Below are 21,375 nucleotides of genomic sequence, written 5' to 3'. Positions count from 1 at the left end.
CAACTGATTACACGCACACAAATGTCTACAATTATCTTGCAGAAAATAGTCTACAGCAAAGTGAGAACACAATGCCCTTAACATTGATTTTTTTTTCTTTTTTTAAATGAACTGATAGAATCAGCTAAATACTTTATATAGTATAGAAGCTTTAAAAAACTCAAGAATCAGTCAGTCATTATGATCATGCTCATATTTCAAGTTTATTGAAAATACCATGCATAGTGTTCATACATCTTAAATAGGCCTACTTTTACATTTTTTATTTATAAGTAGTTACAGCAAAATGTAGATTACAGGAAATACGTTTTTTCTTCATTTGCGTAGTAATTAGTTTTCCTTTATTTGTCCTCTATTTATTGATTTGGTCTACTTTGATAAACACACAAAGTTGTGTGATAACCTAACTTGCACCATCTTCACTGTTAAATCTCTTACTATAGCCTACATTCAATATTAAACAGCGTTAGTAAAGTAGAGACAGTAATGTAAATTTCTTTTAAACACACTTGGATTCATTACATCGGTGAACTAGCTTATTCAGCAAACAGCATGGTGGCTCCATTGCAGACCCACTTTACATTATCAGCAGTATATGTTTACCTTTGGGCCTATTTTAAACTAGCCCTTTCCATAAACTTGCATGCATGGAAAGTTTAATGTACACTTGCTGCTCAAAAGCTCAGTGTAACATAAAGTTAAAAAAAAAAATGCTGCTTACCATTGTCTTAGCAAAAAGTCAAAAAGCAGTTGCACGGATAAAGAGATCATCCTTTTCCCTTTCAAATGAAATTTAAACAGATATAGCCTATGAAAAAACACACATGAGCTATTTTTCTTCTACTTTTTTTATATTTCCATCATTGATTAACATTTTGACATACACACATCAAGAGTCATTATTTCTTTGCAATCATTGATAATACCATTTTTACCACCATCAACACCAGGTACTATTACGGTTTTTTGTTAAAGAGATAGGTGGGTAAGAGATTCCTGAATCCATAAGATGTATCATTCCCACTTCTTTCAACCTCCATGCCTTCACTACCACCATGCTCTACACTGGCATGTTTCAGTAATTCAGTTTGTATCTTTGTGACAGCCTGATTATTTTGTTCACATCGCAGCAACCCAGCAGTTGTCTCATGGTAGAAAATGTTGACTGGAAACACATCACCATGGTCCTGCAGCCATGTTTTCACAGAGCTTGTGTACTTGACCTCACGTGTGTGGTGCATCAACACCAGAATGACAGGTTTATTATCTGTCATCTGTGTGTCATCTGTTATCATACAAAAAAGAGGAAGAAGTATGAGAAGGTTAAAATGGAAAATCATGACCTAAAAGATGTGAATTTGTGTCAGACTTGACTGAACACAAAAAGTAATGAAAGGATGTGTATTTCATTTTAGTTGTTAACACCATAAGATTCTCTTTTATGGACATATCAATACATTGATAACTTAATGTTGACCATATATAACCTTGAAAACCTGGTATTGGATTGAAAAACGTACCTTTAACTTTAGCCATTGCTGCTTCAACATCTGAGCCCACGCGTGAACTGATTGGACAGAAGACAATAATGACCTGGGAGTCCGAATTGTCTTCAACAAACTGAGCTGAGCTCGACTTGGAGACCCGGTCCAGAAGCTGATGATCGGCGCTAAAGGTTTGACCACAGATAATCTTCTGGTACTTCACTACTGAGGCTACAGGAAGAAAATGGTTGTGAAGTGGGTTTTCGGCTAGGTGAGGTATACAATTATTATGCACAGATGTAACCCACATATTATATGTATATAATATATGGGTTGCATCTGTGTATATGTATATAGTATATACACAGTGTGTGTATATATAAAATGGCTCAAACTTCTCGGGTAGGATGTGACAGTTAGCATCCATTATTAAAGGGATAGTTCACTCAAAATTGAAATTTCACTCATTATCTACTCACTCTCATGTGGACTAAGGGCTGGGAGAATGTTCAGAGTCCTCCGTGCCTTCTCTGAGTTACAGCGGGGCTCCGTGCAGCACTGCATGTCCATATGACGGTTGTAAATGGATAAGGAAGACTTATTTAATTTTTTTCGGAACAATTTCGCATTTCGGGGCTTCAATACAAGAAGGACATTACATACGAGCAGCATGGAGGTATCTGGATGTTTTTTGGTGTGTCTTTTTGTTACGAAGACAGTTGGTATCCATTTGCAACCGTTATATGGACATGCACCGCTATGCCGAGACCCCCTGTAACTCAGAGAAGCCACGGAGGACTCTGAAACTTCTCCCAGCCCTTAGTCCACATGAGGGTGAGTAGATAATGAGTGCAATTTGAATCTTGGGTGAACTATTCTTTTAACGTCATTTAGTGGCCCCTCCTCTCGGGCTCAGCTGTGCAGCCATTCAAGGTTCATGACATCCATGGCTTCATTCAAAGATTAAATTCCTGAACGAGGCATGCCATAATATATATATATATATATATATATATATATATATATACACAGTGGGTACGGAAAGTATTCAGACCCCTTTAAATTTTTCACTCTTTATTTCATTGCAGCCATTTGCTAAAATCAAAAAAGTTCATTTTATTTCTCATTAATGTACACTCAGCACCCCATCTTGACAGAAAAAAACTGAAATGTAGAAATTTTTGCAAATTTATTAAAAAAGAAAAACTGAAATATCACATGGTCATAAGTAACCCTTTGCTGTGACACTCATATTTAACTTGCATGCTGTCCATTTCTTCTGATCCTCCTTGAGATGGTTCTACTAAGAATTTCTGCAGCACTCAAGGTTCCTAAGAGCACAGTGGCCTCCATAATCCTTAAATGGAAGAAGTTTGGGACGACCAGAACTCTTCCTAGACCTGGCCGTCCAGCCAAACTGAGCAATCGTGGGAGAAGAGCCTTGGTGAAAGAGGTAAAGAAGAACCCAAAGATCACTGTGGCTGAGCTCCAGAGATGCAGTGGGGAGATGGGAGAAAGTTCCACAAAGTCAACTATCACTGCAGCCCTTTGTATTGGGCAGGTGATGAGCAGTGCCTGGTTTTCTCCACACATACCGCTTAGAATTAAAGCCAAAAAGTTCAATCTTCGTCTCATCAGACCAGAGAATCCTATTTTTCATAGTCTGGGAGTCCTTCATGTGTTTTTTGGCAAACTCTATGCGGGCTTTCATATGTCTGGCACTAGGGATGGGTACCTTTCCCATTTGAATCGATGCGGTATCGATACTCGGTACCTGGGAACCGATATCGGTACCAATCGGTACCTGTTTTCGGTACTTTTTGTGTGTGTGGTAATTAAAAAATAAATAAATAAATAAAAATGTCTACAATTTTTATATTTACCTCTTAACATCACAACTCCTCAGCCTTTAAGAGTATTTTATGTTTTAGGGATGGGCAATGATTTTCATATAATGAAAGATCTGCTCTCATTACGTGACGAGGACTTGAATGGCGCCGCTGTGATGAGAAGCGGGACTCGGGAGTCGGGACCGGACCGCTTCGGTACGGATTGTCACAACAGTCCGTTCTTCACGTTAAATGACGGACGGCTGTTTTTCAGGTAGTGATTTTAAATGACGGGCTGGCACTGCTGCTTCTCCGCCTCTCATTTCAGAGAGAGAGAGGGAGAGAGAGAGAAGGGGGCGGGCGCGACTGTGCAGGGCTCATGCAGACTGTCGCACGACGAAGGTGCGTTCAGGTACCGAAATGTGGTACCGATTGACTTTATGTGAATCGATACTCGGTACTTTGGTGGGAATTCAGTCGGTACCAAAAAAGTACCGGATTTCGGTACCCATCCCTATCTGGCACTGAGGAGAGGCTTCCGTCGGGCCACTCTGCCATAAAGCCCCGACTGGTGGAGGGCTGCAGTGATAGCTGACTTTGTGGAACTTTCTCCCATCTCCCCACTGCATCTCTGGAGCTCAGCCACAGTGATCTTTGGGTTCTTCTTTACCTCTCTCACCAAGGCTCTTCTCCCACGATTGCTCAGTTTGGCTGGACGGCCAGGTCTAGGAAGAGTTCTGGTCGTCCCAAACTTCTTCCATTTAAGGATTATGGAGGCCACTGTGCTCTTAGGAACCTTGAGTGCTGCAGAAATTCTTTTGTAACCTCCAATGAAGGAGTAGAAGCATCTCAAGGAGGATCAGAAGAAATGGACAGCATGTGAGTTAAATATGAGTGTCACAGCAAAGGGTTACTTATGACCATGTGATATTTCAGTTTTTCTTTTTTAATAAATTTGCAAAAATTTCTACATTTCAGTTTTTTTCTGTCAAGATGGGGTGCTGAGTGTACATTAATGAGAAATAAAATTAACTTTTTTGATTTTAGCAAATGGCTGCAATGAAACAAAGAGTGAAAAATTTAAAGGGGTCTGAATACTTTCCGTACCCACTGTATATATATGATGGCATATGGGTTACATCTGTGTATGTTGTATACCTCACCTAGCCGAGAACCCACTTGAGGAAATGATGTGCTTGACTTCGGAGGCATGGTGGCTAAATATTTGAAAAACAACAATTTTAAAATGATTTTAATTTTCACAAAATTTTCAAAAAAACATCATAAATTAACACTTTGAATTGCAATTTTATCTAAAAGTGAATACAGCAAATTACAGACAAAAATTACAAAAACTATACATTTGCAGCTACAAACACAAACAAAATCTTTATATAAAAGTGTATATTTCTATATAACTGCACCACTGCCACCTATGGCCTGTCACACAGAATAACATGAATGTAGTATAAACAAAATCTTAATTTCATTATATATTGGAATATCACAATACCCATGTCGTGAGAGTGTGAAGATTTACCTTGCGCTTCTTGAGGCGGACCAGCACTTTGACTTTTGCGAGGCTCTTCTTTAGAGGCTGAGTCACTTGCACTTGGCAAAGAACAATGCACTTCTTGACGCCCAGTCTTACTGACACCTCCATAAGACATCTCTGCTTACATAGATAACACATTCAAATAAGATCATTAGCCACACATAGTCACACAGCTCTAAGGGAATAAGCTAGAAACTTTAGTTGAATATTTTATAACAGATATGTGTGTTTAGGTCAGGCTTGAACTTGATCTTGGAAAAACACTCAGGCTCAACTTTACTACAGTACAAATTATTTGCCACAGTGTATTCACTATGCTCTGATGTAATATCATAGTAATTTATTTATCAGGGTTTCTCGTGCACTCAAGGTACTATAACAAGAAAACAGAGACTGCATGAAAACCTTTGCCAGGTTCCGTGCCGGCCTGAGGTTTTCTCATGTTCTCCAGGAGATCAATTTGAGCATCCAGGAAGTCCTGCACATTGGTCACTTGGGTCTTTATCTCCTTCAGGATAAGGAGGTAGTCAACCAGGACCCCATTGTTAGTTAGAGCAGCTGGGGGAAGAGTAACAGGTTGTGTGTGTTACAGTTACATTTGGATGATAATTTAGTTCCACACATTATTTACTTACTCAAAGTTTTGTAAATATTTTACATACATCTGAGCTCATCATGTGGAATGAACTCTGTCAGCTCTTTCAGCACCTTTCTGATTGGCTTCTGAAAAAGAAATATTAAAGGAGCATTTCACCGGTCCACTGTTAGTGGTACTTTCTTTTTCTTGATCTAGATCTTTCTCTTTTCAGATCATCACATTTTACCATGTGTGCTCACCTGTTTGTGTATTAATCCAAAGATCTCCCTTCTCATTTTGAGTTTGCCAGGTCCAGGAAACAGCTCATGCAGGTCCTGGCGACTCAGTGACTGGAGGTCTGCATCAGTGTGGAAATCTGCCTCTGAGAAGACAGGTGTGGTTCAAAGTACAGATTGATTTAAATTCATCTCAGCTCATGTCATATTTAGTCAAGTCAATCTGAAACTTAATGCTGTCTTACCTCTCAGTGTCTTAGCTGCCTCCAGGCTGAGCTGTTCGATTTCTCGCAGTAAAACCTTCATGTTTCACCTGAACAACACGAAGAGGATTCAGAACAGTTAGCTTGGAAAAACAACCGAGACGACGGTGGAAGGTAAACAAAAATCTGACCTTAAAACCGATCTGATTACACGATAGATGACCGACTTCAACAACGTTCAACAACAACGTTTAACAACACGGTGTCCACTGTCAGCAGCAGCAGCAGCAGCAGCAGCAGGTGTTATTACTCCGGCAAACTGTCAGTGAATTCACCGAATAAATATCTGCATATATCACAGTAGCTAATCCTACACTCGACAGTTTACACGGAAAAGAAAGTGAAACTATTCGAAAGAGCTGACGTAGAGGACGTCTCGAACAGTCATTGGTCGCTGGAACAGAGTGATTGACACTCATATGACCCCGCCCTCTTTGAACTATCAAGACTTGAGAGTTTTATTTTTCAAACCAAATAAAATTATTATTGCAAAATATGTAGCCTAGTATATAACAATTGCATATTAATTTTAAGAGACTAATGTGGAGTAAACGGCTATTGATATTGTAAGTAGTAGCCTGCTATGAGTTCTTCTCCACTCAGTTTTATTCATACTGAACATCTTCCATAAATAGATTATTGTTCATGTCAGACTTAATCTATAACAGAAAAACAGAGTGCATACATATGGCAGTTGCATGCAGTGCAGTATCTTCCAGTCTTGAGATACTGGGGTCAGTAGTCAGCAGTTACTTTGTGAGGGGAAACTTATTTTTCTTGTGAGACTGAACAAGATTTCCCTGGTTGGTTCAGTTCAGTTCAGTTCAGTCCTTTCTGGCCTCCAGGCGGCTGCTAATTAGAGCCGCGCTTTGTCACCACAGACTCCTCCAGTTGGGCATCACAGCCTAAAAGTGGCATCATGTTTCAGCAGCACAGCCAGCATCACACATCTCAGCATGATTATATGAATAATAAACCAGCAGGGAGCAGCACTGTACAACTTTTATTGCTGCATTCAAACATTTTGCTCCAATAAAGTAAAGCAACAATAGCTGTATTTTTTTGGCCATTTGCAAAATTATAGGCTACTCTCCATTGTATATGTGTATGTGTGTATCTGTATCAATGTGTGAATTCCATAGGAAGCTACTAATCACAAAACACTTATCTGAAAAAAGGCAATTAAAATCTAAAGTAGAAAGATTATTAGTGTGCTGAGCAAGGCGGGGTGTTGTGTATGAGTATGTGCCTCCTCCAGAGTTGACCTGAAATAGTCTTGGCTATGATTGTGTTTTACTGCAGCTCCACCAAACTCTGGCTGCTGTAATGTGCGACATAAATATCACTTTAGAAAATAAATATACCTAAGGTAAATTAAGCTTCTGGGTCAGCTACACGGGAGCAAAGACTTATCACACTTACATTAAATTATATTTCTATAGATTTATTAAACATTTTCTTACATTTTATAAAGTAAAATTAAGATTATAAATGGGAGCTGTACATGTTTAAGAAAACCACACTGTTGGATAGCCTACATAGCTATAAATAAAGTGGAAAAGTTTCTGTAATATAAATCAAAGTTTACAAGACTGATACTGTTCAGTAGCCCACTTTATGTTAAGTTTGAGAGTGTGTTCAGACTGTTTCCCTCCAAGCAGCAGGTACAGTAAGTTCAGTTTGATTTTGGACAAAGTTTGAAGGTGAAGTTTTTCTGTGTAACATGCTGCTTTCAATGTAATGACATGAAAAGGCTGTTTGAGAAAGTAAAAATGTGCAACTACTCCTTCTGCAACTTGGTGTTGTACCCAGGCTGCCAAGATGCTTTTGATATTGGATTCAGTCTGTGATGCCTTCAGTGGCATCTTGGAACAAAACAAAAACATTAATTATGATAATACAGAGGCTGAGGATGTATTTGCAATGAGTAGCCTACAACTGGAGTGTTTTTGATGTTTTCAATTTTGTTCATAATTCAGTGAATAAGTAAACACTTAACCATTCACTTAGCTGCCAAGTCTGTTCAGTTGTCTCTACTATTTTTACAAGCAGTGGCAAACTTTGGCCAGAAGATGGTAATGGGGTATCAGGAGTCCATCTGTTTGATCCCGCAGAAACAGGAAACTTAATAGAGAGGTTTAAAGGCTGATTTGGCCCCCAGCCTAACTCTGATCAAACCAAGTCTGCAGTGCATCAGCAGATTTTAGGAGAGAGCCAACACAAACAGATGTCTCAGTCTTACTCACTGCTCACTGTTATGGCCATCAAGCTCATATCAAACATGTTTGACTCTGAGTAAGTCAAGATTTATTTTGTTGAGCACTTATCACATCTTTCACAATAAAAGCACCCTGCAAAAAAAAAAAATCTAGTTGGCAGGATAACAACAAAGATCAACAATATATCAGATATGTTGAAATAACATCAGACAAAAGAGAGAGGGATCTTGAAGTTGAAAAATTACCTGTAGTACAAAATGTATGATACAAATCTTTATTTATAAAGCACATTCCCCAACACAAGTTAATTTGAAATCAACAGCAACAACTAAAGGTGTCATGCTTGTTTGGAGTGAAACCCAAGCAGCTTCTTTACAGTCTAGTGAAGTAACAATAGTCAGGAGATAACAAAAAAAAAGTTCAACATTTTCTTTCTTTCCAACTTCAACAGATTGATGTTTTCATTATTTTTTATTATTAATGAATTATTATTCATTATTCAAATTCGTTAAAAAGTGTGATGTTGTAGTACACTAGTGCAGAAAACAAAAAAGGCTAAAACAAACAATTGTGTGATCTGTCTTTATTTTAATCCACGCTGTGGGAACATCCAGTTAAAAAATAGAGAAACTTTAAGTTTGTTCTGCACATGGCCACAACTCAGAAATGGACCCAGGAGCTTCCCTATAGAACCCGCCGGCTGATCATTAAAATTGTCAAGACTCACATTCGGTCAAATCTGCCAAGACTCTTGTGAAGTGATATAAATAGCAGTGAGCACTGAGCACATCTGAGAGCACAGATCCTCTAGCAAAACTGCTCTAGTTTTAGAACACAGATTGTTTGTTCAGTTAATATTATACCCTCAGTCTGCTCCAGCATCTGCTCCGTATTGTTTGGGATTGACTCCGAATGCTGCAACACAAAGGTGAATGCAAAGCAAACTGACTCTGGCAGAAAATGTTTGCAGATGAGATCAGACCTCTGTGAGATGATCAGAAATATCAGACTATTGTTTAGTTTGGATTGAGTCATGATAACAGGATTATATGCATCGTGAAGCCCCTTGTGTGCTCTTCAGTTACTTTACTCAGCAGCAGTGGATTGAAAACAATACTATCTTGGCAAATAACGCAACATGTGTGGGTGTTTTTCTATGACAATGCTCAATTCAGACAACACCTCCAGTCTTTGGCAACAAGAAAGTATGACAAAGTGGAGTAGATTGAATGTCTATCTAATAATATTCCTTTAGGGAGGTGCAATTGAGTTGTAAGCCTGTAAACAACAGAAAGTCATACTGGTAAGTACTCAATTGAATTCCTATTTTTTGATTGCATAAAATCTATATTATTTGGAAAAATAATGGAAGAAAATGTTGCGGAATGCAACAGTCAATAAAATCCTATAGATATAGATGGATGGATATTATCTTCTTACACCTGCAATGTCTTTGCACAGCTGTAACAAAAAGAAGAAATACTGTACCATCAAGCAAGAGTTGGAGGAATGAATTCTCATGCACAAGGTGAATAGAGCAGATGTTGACCTTTGGGTGTTATACCAGGAATAGATATGGACACACAATGTCAAGTGGAGAGAAGAAATTCTTCTGCATTCAGTCCTTTGATATGAACGGCATTGAGATAAGGAAAGATGAGAAGCTGCTGTAAAACACGGAACCAATGATGCAACTCATGCTCCTTCACACCAGGAGTCTGATCTCTCCCTCTTAACATGCTCAATTATCGCAAAATATGATTCTCTCTCATCTAGGCAGAAGCAACATGTTAGATTAAAAGTCAAGGCTTTGTAGACACACACACTTGAATACACTCGCACATACACACACATATATATACACACACACTTGATCACAGTCACAGACATTGCCCTCAGTTATTATGCATTCATAAATCAAAAGGTTGTGACGGGAATTAATCTAAAACGATGGCGAGTGTAAGTCACCGGATGCAAATATGACAGCTTTATTAGAAAACTAGATTGCTTGAATTTGTCTGAATTAATGTGACACTTTTTCTGATTAAATAGCCCCCCTGCCCATACCCCCGCTCACTCAGCTGGGCTGAATGGGGAGGTGAGTTAGGCAGTGGCAAGAAAACAGAGGTGGCTCATTCTCAGTCAGCTTTGCCCCCGCTGTTATCCATTCACAGAGAAATGCACAATGCAGCAATACTTCTTAATTACATTTAACTGTGTCTGTAGAATGAGTATGGACTCCACTCTGAATAAATCCAAACCAGAGATTGTCTGTGATCCAGAGAAAATTAGGAAATTGCTGAAAGTGAATTGTTTTTCACAATAGGTTCTTGACACACTCATTTGACTGCCTCATAGCACTTCACATAAAGTCAAAGTCACGGCTGAAATCATTAGTCAATTAATCAATTAGTCTACTGACAGAAAATTAACTGACAACTATTTTAATAATTGATGGATTGGTTCAGTTAAAAAGTCATACTAGAATTTCTTTCAACCCACTGTGCTCTCAGCTAAAAGCTAACAAAATGACAACACACTCCTATTGACAATGCTATAGATACTGTATAATGAACAGATTGTACTGTAGTTTAGCCCAGGCATGGACAAACTACAGCCATAGCTACAGCCTGTGGGCCATACGGCCCCTTGGACTTTATAATCCGGTCTGTTGAATATTGGTACAAATTGTCCATGTTATAGCAAAGACTGCAAACTTTGATGCACTGGTAGAAGAGGGTGAGCAACAACACTGTTCCTACTGAAATTGAATGTAATTTGAATCTAAGTTTTCTTGTACTTTTTTGTAATGGCTTTCAGGTCATTTACATTAGTTCACAGAAACACTCTCCATCCGTCTGATACTGGTCCGGCCCAGCCATCAAACTTTAAAACTCATTGTGGCCCCTGAGCCAATAAGTTCGCCCAATGCCCACCCCTGGTTTAGCTGGTTAGCATGCTAAGATTAACAAACTAGCAATAAACACATGGTAAAGCTGATGGGAATTTAGTTACTTTTCGAGATGTTAGCCATAAACCAGATGTTTTTGTAGCCATGATACTGTAATTTCACCACATGAAAAAAGTCTGCAGCTGCCCGAATTCATTCTGAGAGGATTGAAGTTGTCTCAACAACATTTGATGATAACCCATTCAACACTTTTTTTCTCCAATATGTTTCAGTCTAAAACCCAAGTAGTGAAATTGTCATGGCCCTGAGCCTGTCGCCATTCAGTGGCTCGGTTTTCTGTTGTTTTGGACTGTTTTCTTCTGTTCCTGTTTTATTTTGTAGTTCAGTTCTTGTGAATTTTGTTCTAGTGTTACTTCCTGTGTTTTCCCGCCACACTCTCCTTGCACACCTGTCCTGTGTTTCACCTCGTCAGCCCTGCCCTGCTCCTTGTGTGTCTCCACCAATCAGCTTTCTCTGCCCCCGTCTCCTCACCTGTTGCTTGTTGCTTTGATTAGTGCTGTTGTGTGTCTTTCAGTTCCTTGTCCGATTATTGTGTGTTTGTCATGGTATTTTGTTCCTGCCTGTTGTTAGTTATTAAATGTCAGTTTGCAAGTAATCTGCCTGTGTGGCTCCTGCATTTGGGTCCTCCTGCTTTCCAACCGTGACAGAAATGATTGATATTAAATGAATATCTTTGAGACATTTTTGGACTTTTAGTTTCACAAAGCCAACAACCTTCTTTGTGTAGCCGATGTCGTATCTGGCCCTCTGCGTTGTGTTTCTCTCACGGCTTGCCCTAGGTGGGGTTTGAACACTAGTCGGTAACCCTTTAATTTCCAGGCCGTTAATTACGTCATAATATCAAGAAATGAACTATGGAAATTACCCAGAAAGAATGATTAATTGCGTAGTAATGTCAAGAAATTGCCTAGAAATAACGGTCAATTTCATAGTAATAATGAGAAATATAGCCAGGAAATAACTTTTAATTGTGTAGAAATAGCCCAGTAATAATGGTCAATTGTGTAGTAATGTTGAGAAATATAGCCCAGAAATAACAATTAATTACATGGTAATGTCAAGAAATATAGCAAAGAAATGACACTCTAGTAATATAGACAAGTTGTAGTAGTAGAATTGCAGTGAATTACTGCTAAGTATTGGGTAATTACAGAGTAAATAGCCTGTCGTTTCCATGATATAGTCAAGTACTTTCAGTGTGATTAACCTGATGTAATTGTAATTTCTACAGTCTTACCTTATGGTTAGCTGCAATATCTGTTTCCCAAAAGCAAATGGTAGATCTGGCAACTGCTGGAAATGTCACCATAGTTAACCCATAACTAGAAAAAGCATTTCCAAGAATGGAAATGGTGTGACTGCTGATAGCAACTGAACGCTGTTGCAGAATTAGCAAATAGTGCAAGCAGTGATCACCATACAAATGTTTGACCAAGGTCAGAATCGAACCCACAACCTCATGGTCATTAGACTTCCACTCTGCCTCTAGGCCACAGTGCACACACAGTTGCAGAGACTGTTGTCTGTTAATGATCTGCACACTGTCTCACTCTGACATCAAGAAAGCTTGAGAGTCAAGCTTGAATGACTTACGGTGCGTTCACACCAAACGCGATGGACGCGATGAACGCCACAACTTTCCATTAAAAGTCAATGTAAATGGCGCGATGACACGCGATGGCGCGTCGGGCGGCGCGTTTCGGGCGATACGAGCGACGCGATGAAGCGATGACGCGTCCATCGCGGCCATCGCATCATCGCGTCCATCGCTTGAAGTTGAAAAATTTGAACTTTTCAAGCGACATCGCGTGACGCTGTGCCGCGACATCCAATCAGTGTTGATATTCAACCACGTCACCGACACAGCTGCAGACACACATTTCAAAACATGGTGGAGAAGATCACTGTGGCTGTAGTCTCGCTCACCAGACCCTCCTACAGAGAACCTGTGGCTGTGTAAAAAAAAAAAAAAAAACAACCCAGGGGCTGTGTGTGTTTTCCTCAGATCAATAATATACATCCATGGCCGTTTCCCGGAGCTTTATGACACGACGTCGTACTTTTACCGCGGTCGTAATAAAAAAAGATAATGCCTGCAGAGGGTCAGAGGACCTACAGCTTCCTCCTTGTGAATATTTCATATGTATTTATATTTATTATTATTTCTCAGCCATGGTTGAGGAGAGAAAGAAAATAGCGGGAGGTGGGTTGCATCATAGCGCGATGAAGCGATGGTGAAAAATGTGACAAATATGTCAAGCGGCGCGATGCTCGCGTTACGGGCGATGGCATCGCTTCCATCGCGTTTGGTGTGAACGCACGGTTAGAATGAAAATTTCTGTGAATTTCAGGCTGAGAGCAGCAGTTTCAACATGAAGCAAGTTATCAGAAGTCAACAGAGGACAACTGGGAAAATAATTCACTATAATTGTTGTTGAGGCAAGATTTGAACCAGCAACCTTCAGGTCTTCAGACCAGCAAGCTAACCACTAGACAACAGACAGAGACAGTATGTGAGGGGTAAAGAAAACCTTTGATAAGAGGATCACTGGCTTCTGCTTAAAAAAAAAAGTAAGGAATCGAACCCATGACCTCATGATCAATAAACCTTTACTCTGCCACTTCGCCACAGAGAGCACAGACATAAGCATGTTTCAGACAGAGTTGTGGAGAATTCTCAGCATTGGGCTGAATGAGAGCAGAGAGCTCCCTGGCTGCATTTAAAAAATATTTAAAATTATTATCTAAGTCTCTTTGCATTTTTGACCAGAATTTTAGCCAGAAGACAAGTGTGGCTACAAAACTGGAGAAAATAATTTGTCTAGAGTTTAATTTGCAGAAAAAGTTAAATATTTGAAAAAGTATAAATAGTTAAAAAGAGAAAAGTAATGCCGATAAAGTTCAAAAAAAGCTGCACGTTTTGATATATGAATTGTTGAAATAGCACAACACCTAACACACTAACCATATGGCCACAGATAACCTGAGTTACAATGAGCTTTATACTATGAGGAATCAAAGACTGTCCAATGACAGCTGAATAATTGGAATCAAAAGTCAAGCAATGAAGTGAAAAGACTGAGGCAGGAATCGAACCCATGACCATATGATCACTAAACCTTTACTCTGCCACTCGGCTACAGAGAGCACACTGCTTTCAAAACTGTTGTCATTCATTGTAATGTGATGATGTGCTGCAAACTGGTATGAGTAATCAAGGAGATAACAAACACCTGTAACCAATTGAAGGCGGGGGAGGAGAGCAGAATTGAACATAACAAAACAAGAATTCTTCCCTTGGATTTGAACCAGTGACCTTAGGGTTGGCAGGCAGTTACCCTAACCCCAACACTACAGTGGAGTTGTGAAGAAGAGAGGTTGAGACTTTGATGAATGTGAGATTTTTTGTGAAAAAGTTAAATATTTGAAAAAGTATAAATAGTTAAAAAGAGAAAAGTAATGCCGATAAAGTTCAAAAAAAGCTGCACGTTTTGATATATGAATTGTTGAAATAGCACAAAGTATGAAGGACTAGAAGAAGACCGTAAAAAGGCGGAAGAAAATGGCCAAACAGAAGAACAATAGTGTGACTGCTTCAGCAGTCACACTAATTACCTTTCTGCTGCCTGCAAAGTGTAGTGGACTTTGTTCCTTAGAAACGTATGGGTAGTTTCAGCATAACTAACATGGTTATGAGAACTTCCACTATAATAGTCTTGCCCAGTGGAAATGTCACCGTAGTTAACCCATAATTAGTGTGACTGCTGAAGCAGTCACACTATTGTTCTTCTGTTTGGCCATTTTCTTCCGCCTTTTTACGGTCTTCTTCTAGTCCTTCATACTTTGTGCTATTTCAACAATTCATATATCAAAACGTGCAGCTTCTTTTGAACTTTATCGGCATTACTTTTCTCTTTTTAACTATTTATACTTTTTCAAATATTTAACTTTTTCTGATTTTTTTCAGCTTTATAATGTGTGTGTATTGCGTCTAACGAGCAGAGCCAGAGTGGTGTCAGAGTGGAGAGAGGCAAAAAAACATTCTAGAGTTTTTCTGGCTAAACTGTCAGCACGGCCACAAATTAAACTCTAGACAAATTATTTTCTCCAGTTTTGTAGCCACACTTGTCTTCTGGCTAAAATTCTGGTCAAAAATGCAAAGAGACTTAGATAATAATTTTAAATATTTTTTAAATGCAGCCAGGGAGCTCTCTGCTCTCATTAAGCTCAATGCATTTTTTTCACATCAGCAGGAGAAGGAGCTCAACTTTGTAACTTGCTGTTAAGTGCTTTTTAATTCATTTTAATTCACCAAAAAATAGTCACAGGTCACAAAAAAGTCCTCTTCTTACTTGGTGTGGCTAATCTATATTAATTTATTTTTGTTTTAAGCATCATTGAAAAATCTCACATTCATCAAAGTCTCAACCTCTCTTCTTGACAACTCCTCTGTAGTGTAGGGGTTAGGGTAACTGCCTGCCAACCCTAAGGTCACTGGTTCGAATCCAAGGGAAGAATTCTTGTTATATTATGTTGAATTCTGCTCTCCTCCCCTGCCTTCAATTGGTTACAGGTGTTTGTTATCTCCTTGATTACTCGTACCAGTTTGCAGCACATCATCACATTACAATGAATGACAACAGTCTTGAAAGCAGTGTGCTCTCTGTAGCCGAGTGGCAGAGTAAAGGTTTACTGATCATATGGTCACGGGTTCGATTCCTGCCTCAGTCATTTCACATCATTGCTTGACTTTTGATTCCAATTATTCAGCTGTCATTGGACAGTCTTTGATTCCTCATAGTATAAAGCTCATTGTAACTCAGGTTCTCTGTGGCCATATGGTTAGTGTGTTAGGTGTTGTGCTATTTCAACAATTCATATATCAAAACGTGCAGCTTTTTTTGAACTTTATCGGCGTTACTTTTCTCTTTTTAACTATTTATACTTTTTAAAATATTTAACTTTTTCTGCAAATTAAACTCTAGACAAATTATTTTCTCCAGTTTTGTAGCCACACTTGTCTTCTGGCTAAAATTCTGGTCAAAAATGCAAAGAGACTTAGATAATAATTTTAAATATTTTTTAAATGCAGCCAGGGAGCTCTCTGCTCTCATTCAGCCCAATGCTGAGAATTCTCCACAACTCTGTCTGAAACATGCTTATGTCGGTGCTCTCTGTGGCGAAGTGGCAGAGTAAAGGTTTATTGATCATGAGGTCATGGGTTCGATTCCTTACTTTTTTTTTTAAGCAGAAGCCAGTGATCCTCTTATCAAAGGTTTTCTTTACCCCTCACATACTGTCTCTGTCTGTAGCCTAGTGGTTAGCTTGCTGGTCTGGAGACCTGAAGGTTGCTGGTTCAATTCTTGCCTCAACAACAATTATAGTGAATTATTTTCCCAGTTGTCCTCTGTTGACTTCTGATAACTTGCTTCATGTTGAAACTGCTGCTCTCAGCCTGAAATTCACAGAAATTTTCATTCTAAGTCATTCAAGCTTGACTCTCAAGCTTTCTTGATGTTGACAGTGTGCAGATCATTAACAGACAACAGTCTCTGCAACTGTGTGTGCACCGTGGCCTAGAGGCAGAGTGGAAGTCTAATGACCATGAGGTTGTGGGTTCAATTCCGACCTTGGTCAAACATTTGTATGGTGATCACTGCTTGCACTATTTGCTAATTCTGCAACAGCGTTCAGTTGCTATCAGCAGTCACACCATTTCCATTCTTGGAAATGCTTTTTCTAGTTACCTTTCCACTGCCTGTAAAGTGTAGTGAGCTTTGTTCCTTAGAAACGTATGGGTAGTTTCAACATAACTAACATGGTTATGAGAACTTCCACTGTAATAGTCTTGCCCATAACCCATTTGGATGAAAGATGGTAGATGTGGCAACTGCTGGAAATGTCACCGTAGTTAACCCATAATTACCTTTCTGCTGCCTGCAAACTGTAGTGGGCTTTGTTCCTTAGAAACGTATGGGTAGTTTCAACATAACTAACACAGTAATAAGATCTTACACTGTAATAGTCTTTCCCAGTAACCCATTTGGATCAAATGTATAAATATTTTCCAACAAAGATAAGCTACGTACCATGAAATGTCACATGAACTCTTTTTAGGAACATAGAAGCCATTTCCAAATAATGGAGGAGATAATTACCTTCACATTTTATATTAAGTGTACAATATTCCTGCTATAACCTATTCACCTTTTCTGAACTTCATAGAAGAAAGGCAAAGTAGATTAGAGTACATGAATGGGATGTTGTCCTGTTAAATCTCAAAACTCATATTCACATGTTCCCATGAAGAAAATACAATGAAGCTGTTTTCAGTTGTTTTTAATAATTTCCCTGCTTATGTCAGCGTATTGGAACATTCCCAGTAGAGTTATTCCCTTTCCGATACCAGTATTGGAAATGCCTCCGATACCACCAAAAATGTTGGCATCGGTATCAGCAGTAGGCTACTGGAGTCCAGGTGTAGCCGGGGCGGTCTACTGCGTTGTGTTCTGTGCACAATAACACGGGACGCAGGGCTGGGTTCACACTCAGGTTTATTCCTGTATGATGGCAACATAAAACAAAAAGGATGTGAATTAAATGGTCATCTTCTCCATAAAAGTCCTCTCTCAGTCAGGAACAGTGCAGACTGACAAATGCAGCACTATTTCTCCCAAAAAACTATCACATTTCTTCACATGGTAAAACATACAAGTAAACATCTCTAACATAACAATGGAGGCTGAGCAACCACACACATACCTGTATGATGGCGACATAAAACTAAGTTGATGTGAATGAAATGGTCATCTTCTCCATAAAAGTCCTACCACACAAAAAATAAAATACATTTAGCATGTAGGCTAGTACATGGAGGACGCATTGACACATGCACACCACACACGCACGCACGCACGCACACTCACGCACACACACACACACACACACACACACACACAGGGAGAAATCGCGGCAAAATAACTGTCTCTCTCTTGCTCAAAACAGCTCTTAAAACACACTACACGACAGAAAACACCATTCCAAACAGTTTAAGATTAACATGTGTTCATTAAATTGGCAATAAAACTCAACAAATGTAACTTTTCGGTCCCGGAGCCTCAACTACATACCTCTCTCAGTCAGGAACAGCCACAGACTGACGAGAGAGAAGGGAGCGACGTGCGTCATATCCGCAGACTTTCAAAATAAAAGATCGGTTTTGTAAAGATGAAAGAAATACAAAAATAAAACCACAAAAATTTGAATACAGTATTAACAATAACAATATACCATATTTGAAGTAAAAAGAAACCAAAACACATCATCTGATGGATTTTGGTGAAATTAATAACAATAAAATAAACACCAAAATGTGTAGTAGTTTCCTTTTTCTGTTTATCTGTGGCCCACAACATCATTTTAATTATTATTATAATAATTATTATTCTATTCTAGCTGCATGTTGTATTTATAACCCACAGATAAACACACGTGGTATCGGATCGGTGCCTATAACAGATAGAAAAAGGAAACGACACATTTTATTGTTATTAATTTCACCAAAATCCATCTGATGATGTGATTTAAGTTCTTTTTTACTTTAAATATGGATTATTGTTAATATAATTCAAATTTTTGTGGTTTTATTTTTGTATTTCTTTCATTTTTACAAAACCGATCTTTTATTTTGAAAGTCTGCGGATATGACGCACGTCGCTCCCTTCTCTCTCGTCAGTCTGCGCTGTTCCTGACTGAGAGAGGTATGTAGTTGAGGCTCCGGGACCGAAAAGTTACATTTGTTGAGTTTTATTGCCAATTTAATGAACACATGTTAATCTAAAACTGTTTGGAATGGTGTTTTCTGTCGTGTAGTGTGTTTTAAGAGCTGTTTTGAGCAAGAGAGAGACAGTTATTTTGCCGCGATTTCTCCCTGTGTGTGTGCGTGAGTGTGCGTGCGTGCGTGCGTGCGTGCGTGGTGTGCATGGTGTGCATGTGTCAATGCGTCCTCCATGTACTAGCCTACATGCTAAATGTATTTTATTTTTTGTGTGGTAGGACTTTTATGGAGAAGATGACCATTTCATTCACATCAACTTAGTTTTATGTCGCCATCATACAGGTATGTGTGTGGTTGCTCAGCCTCCATTGTTATGTTAGAGATGTTTACTTGTATGTTTTACCATGTGAAGAAATGTGATAGTTTTTTGGGAGAAATAGTGCTGCATTTGTCAGTCTGCACTGTTCCTGACTGAGAGGACTTTTATGGAGAAGATGACCATTTAATTCACATCCTTTTTGTTTTATGTTGCCATCATACAGGAATAAACCTGAGTGTGAACCCAGCCCTGCGTCCCGTGTTATTGTGCACAGAACACAACGCAGTAGACCGTCCCGGCTGTATCAATGTTGCGTACGCACAAAAAAGTGGCGTACGTCATTTTCCACGCCAACGTTCAGATGTATCAAAAGTGAAATGACCGTGGAAAAGTACGGTGGCCCACGCCAACTCCATAGCTGGCGTACGCACGTTTCTACAGCTATTGTTCCTCTGGCGACACTTAGAGGTGAAGCTGGGAAACTGTTAATAATGTGAAAACAATTAGTCCTCAGAGTAATGTGCACATCAGAGACACATTTATGAACAACCCATCCACGTGTTGCAATTAGATAGGTGGATATAAAAGCACGCGCAAAGTGGTGCCGTCAGCTTTAGTTTTAAGATATTGCAGATGCTGCAGTGCGAAGTGAATGTACAGATGCATCACATATTAACAAACATTGAGGCGAGATGGCTGGTTCAGCGCACGATTCATTCATTCAGCATAGTTGGGAACAGATTACAGGCTGGGACTGCAAAGTAAATGTATTTGTTTAATTGTCCTATTACCCCCGATGCACACTGAGCATGTCCGCCCAGATATCACACTGTCAGTGACTTTCTTTTTTTGCTGGTTAAACTACACACGCTGTGTGAAGTAGCCTACTTAATGTCAATAAACACATGCGTAAAGTTGGACATGTGTCTTTATCAGCCTCCCTGGCGCACTTCTGCATTTATTTACTACGCAATCTGTGTATAAAAGAAGGCAAATAAAATTGTAAATCCATTTCACATAATTTAATTATCGAGTACATTGTCTGCTTTCATTTGGGATGACAGCGGTCCTCCGCCTCACGTTCACCTTTATATAACACACACACTCTCCCACCCCCTTTGTGATGGTGCCGGAGGACGGCAAAAAAAAAAAAAAAAAAAGATGTTTACACAGCTCAACTTTATCGAGGAGCACCTTCAACTCAAATTTGGTTAAATTGCTCTTCCTCACAGTTTTTCATGGTGTTATCTGACCGTAAAGAGAAGGGAATCTTTGGTGCAGGCCTTATTTACATTGATTTGCATATTTAAATGGAGGCGTGGACAGGGAGGAGTTCGGCACTTCTACATGTGCGCTCAATTCCACGTTGATTGGGATGTACAAAGGAAAAGTGCTTGGATCCATGCGTACGCACACTTTGATACATCAGATTTTCTTTGTGCGTACGACAGTTTCTGGATTCTGGCGTACGCCATGTTTCAGTATGAAATCCACGCAAGTATTGATACATGAGGCCCCTGGACTCCAGTAGCCTACTGCTGATACCGATGCCAACATTTTTGGTGGTATCGGAGGCATTTCCAATACTGGTATCGGAAAGGGAATAACTCTACTGGGAATGTTCCAATACGCTGACATAAGCAGGGAAATTATTAAAAACAACTGAAAACAGCTTCATTGTATTTTCTTCATGGGAACATGTGAATATGAGTTTTGAGATTTAACAGGACAACATCCCATTCATGTACTCTAATCTACTTTGCCTTTCTTCTATGAAGTTCAGAAAAGGTGGATAGGTTATAGCAGGAATATTGTACACTTAATATAAAATGTGAAGGTAATTATCTCCTCCATTATTTGGAAATGGCTTCTATGTTCCTAAAAAGAGTTCATGTGACATTTCATGGTACGTAGCTTATCTTTGTTGGAAAATATTTATACATTTGATCCAAATGGGTTACTGGGAAAGACTATTGCAGTGTAAGATCGTATTACTGTGTTAGTTATGTTGAAACTACCCATACGTTTCTAAGGAACAAAGCCCACTACAGTTTGCAGGCAGCAGAAAGGTAATTATGGGTTAACTACGGTGACATTTCCAGCAGTTGCCACATCTACCATCTTTCATCCAAATGGGTTATGGGC

At 39.2% G+C, this 21,375-nt stretch overlaps 1 protein-coding gene across 1 annotated transcript; it reads right to left on the bottom strand.

Moving 5' to 3' along the window:
• Nucleotides 1–507: 507 nt before the first annotated feature.
• On the bottom strand, nucleotides 508–6,267 carry LOC146962015 (uncharacterized). The gene is made up of 9 exons (XM_085771734.1): nucleotides 6,076–6,267; nucleotides 5,927–5,994; nucleotides 5,706–5,827; nucleotides 5,531–5,591; nucleotides 5,243–5,426; nucleotides 4,854–4,963; nucleotides 4,477–4,530; nucleotides 1,521–1,715; nucleotides 508–1,285 (listed from the first exon to the last, which is right to left on the bottom strand). The coding sequence occupies exons 2-9, from the start codon at nucleotides 5,985–5,987 to the stop codon at nucleotides 957–959; spliced, it is 1,116 nt and encodes a 371-aa protein (XP_085627860.1). The 5' UTR covers nucleotides 5,988–5,994; nucleotides 6,076–6,267; the 3' UTR covers nucleotides 508–956.
• Between the last annotated feature and the right edge of the window lie 15,108 nt (nucleotides 6,268–21,375).

This window comes from Trachurus japonicus, chromosome 24 (genome assembly GCF_045865225.1).
Source record: "Trachurus japonicus isolate A0001 chromosome 24, Traja_1.0".
NCBI lineage: Eukaryota > Metazoa > Chordata > Actinopteri > Carangiformes > Carangidae > Trachurus > Trachurus japonicus.
The sequence above is the reverse complement of the archived record's forward strand: the minus strand, read 5'-3'. Positions and strand labels throughout refer to the sequence as shown.

Coding starts and splice junctions, on each gene's coding strand:
- LOC146962015 (XM_085771734.1), bottom strand. CDS start 5,987: ATGAAGGTTTTACTGCGAGAAATCGAACAGCTCAGCCTGGAGGCAGCT. Junction 5,427..5,530: donor TCCACATGATGAGCTCAGAT/GTATGTAAAATA, acceptor CTCTTCCCCCAG/CTGCTCTAACTAACAATGGG. Junction 1,286..1,520: donor AGCAATGGCTAAAGTTAAAG/GTACGTTTTTCA, acceptor GTATGATAACAG/ATGACACACAGATGACAGAT.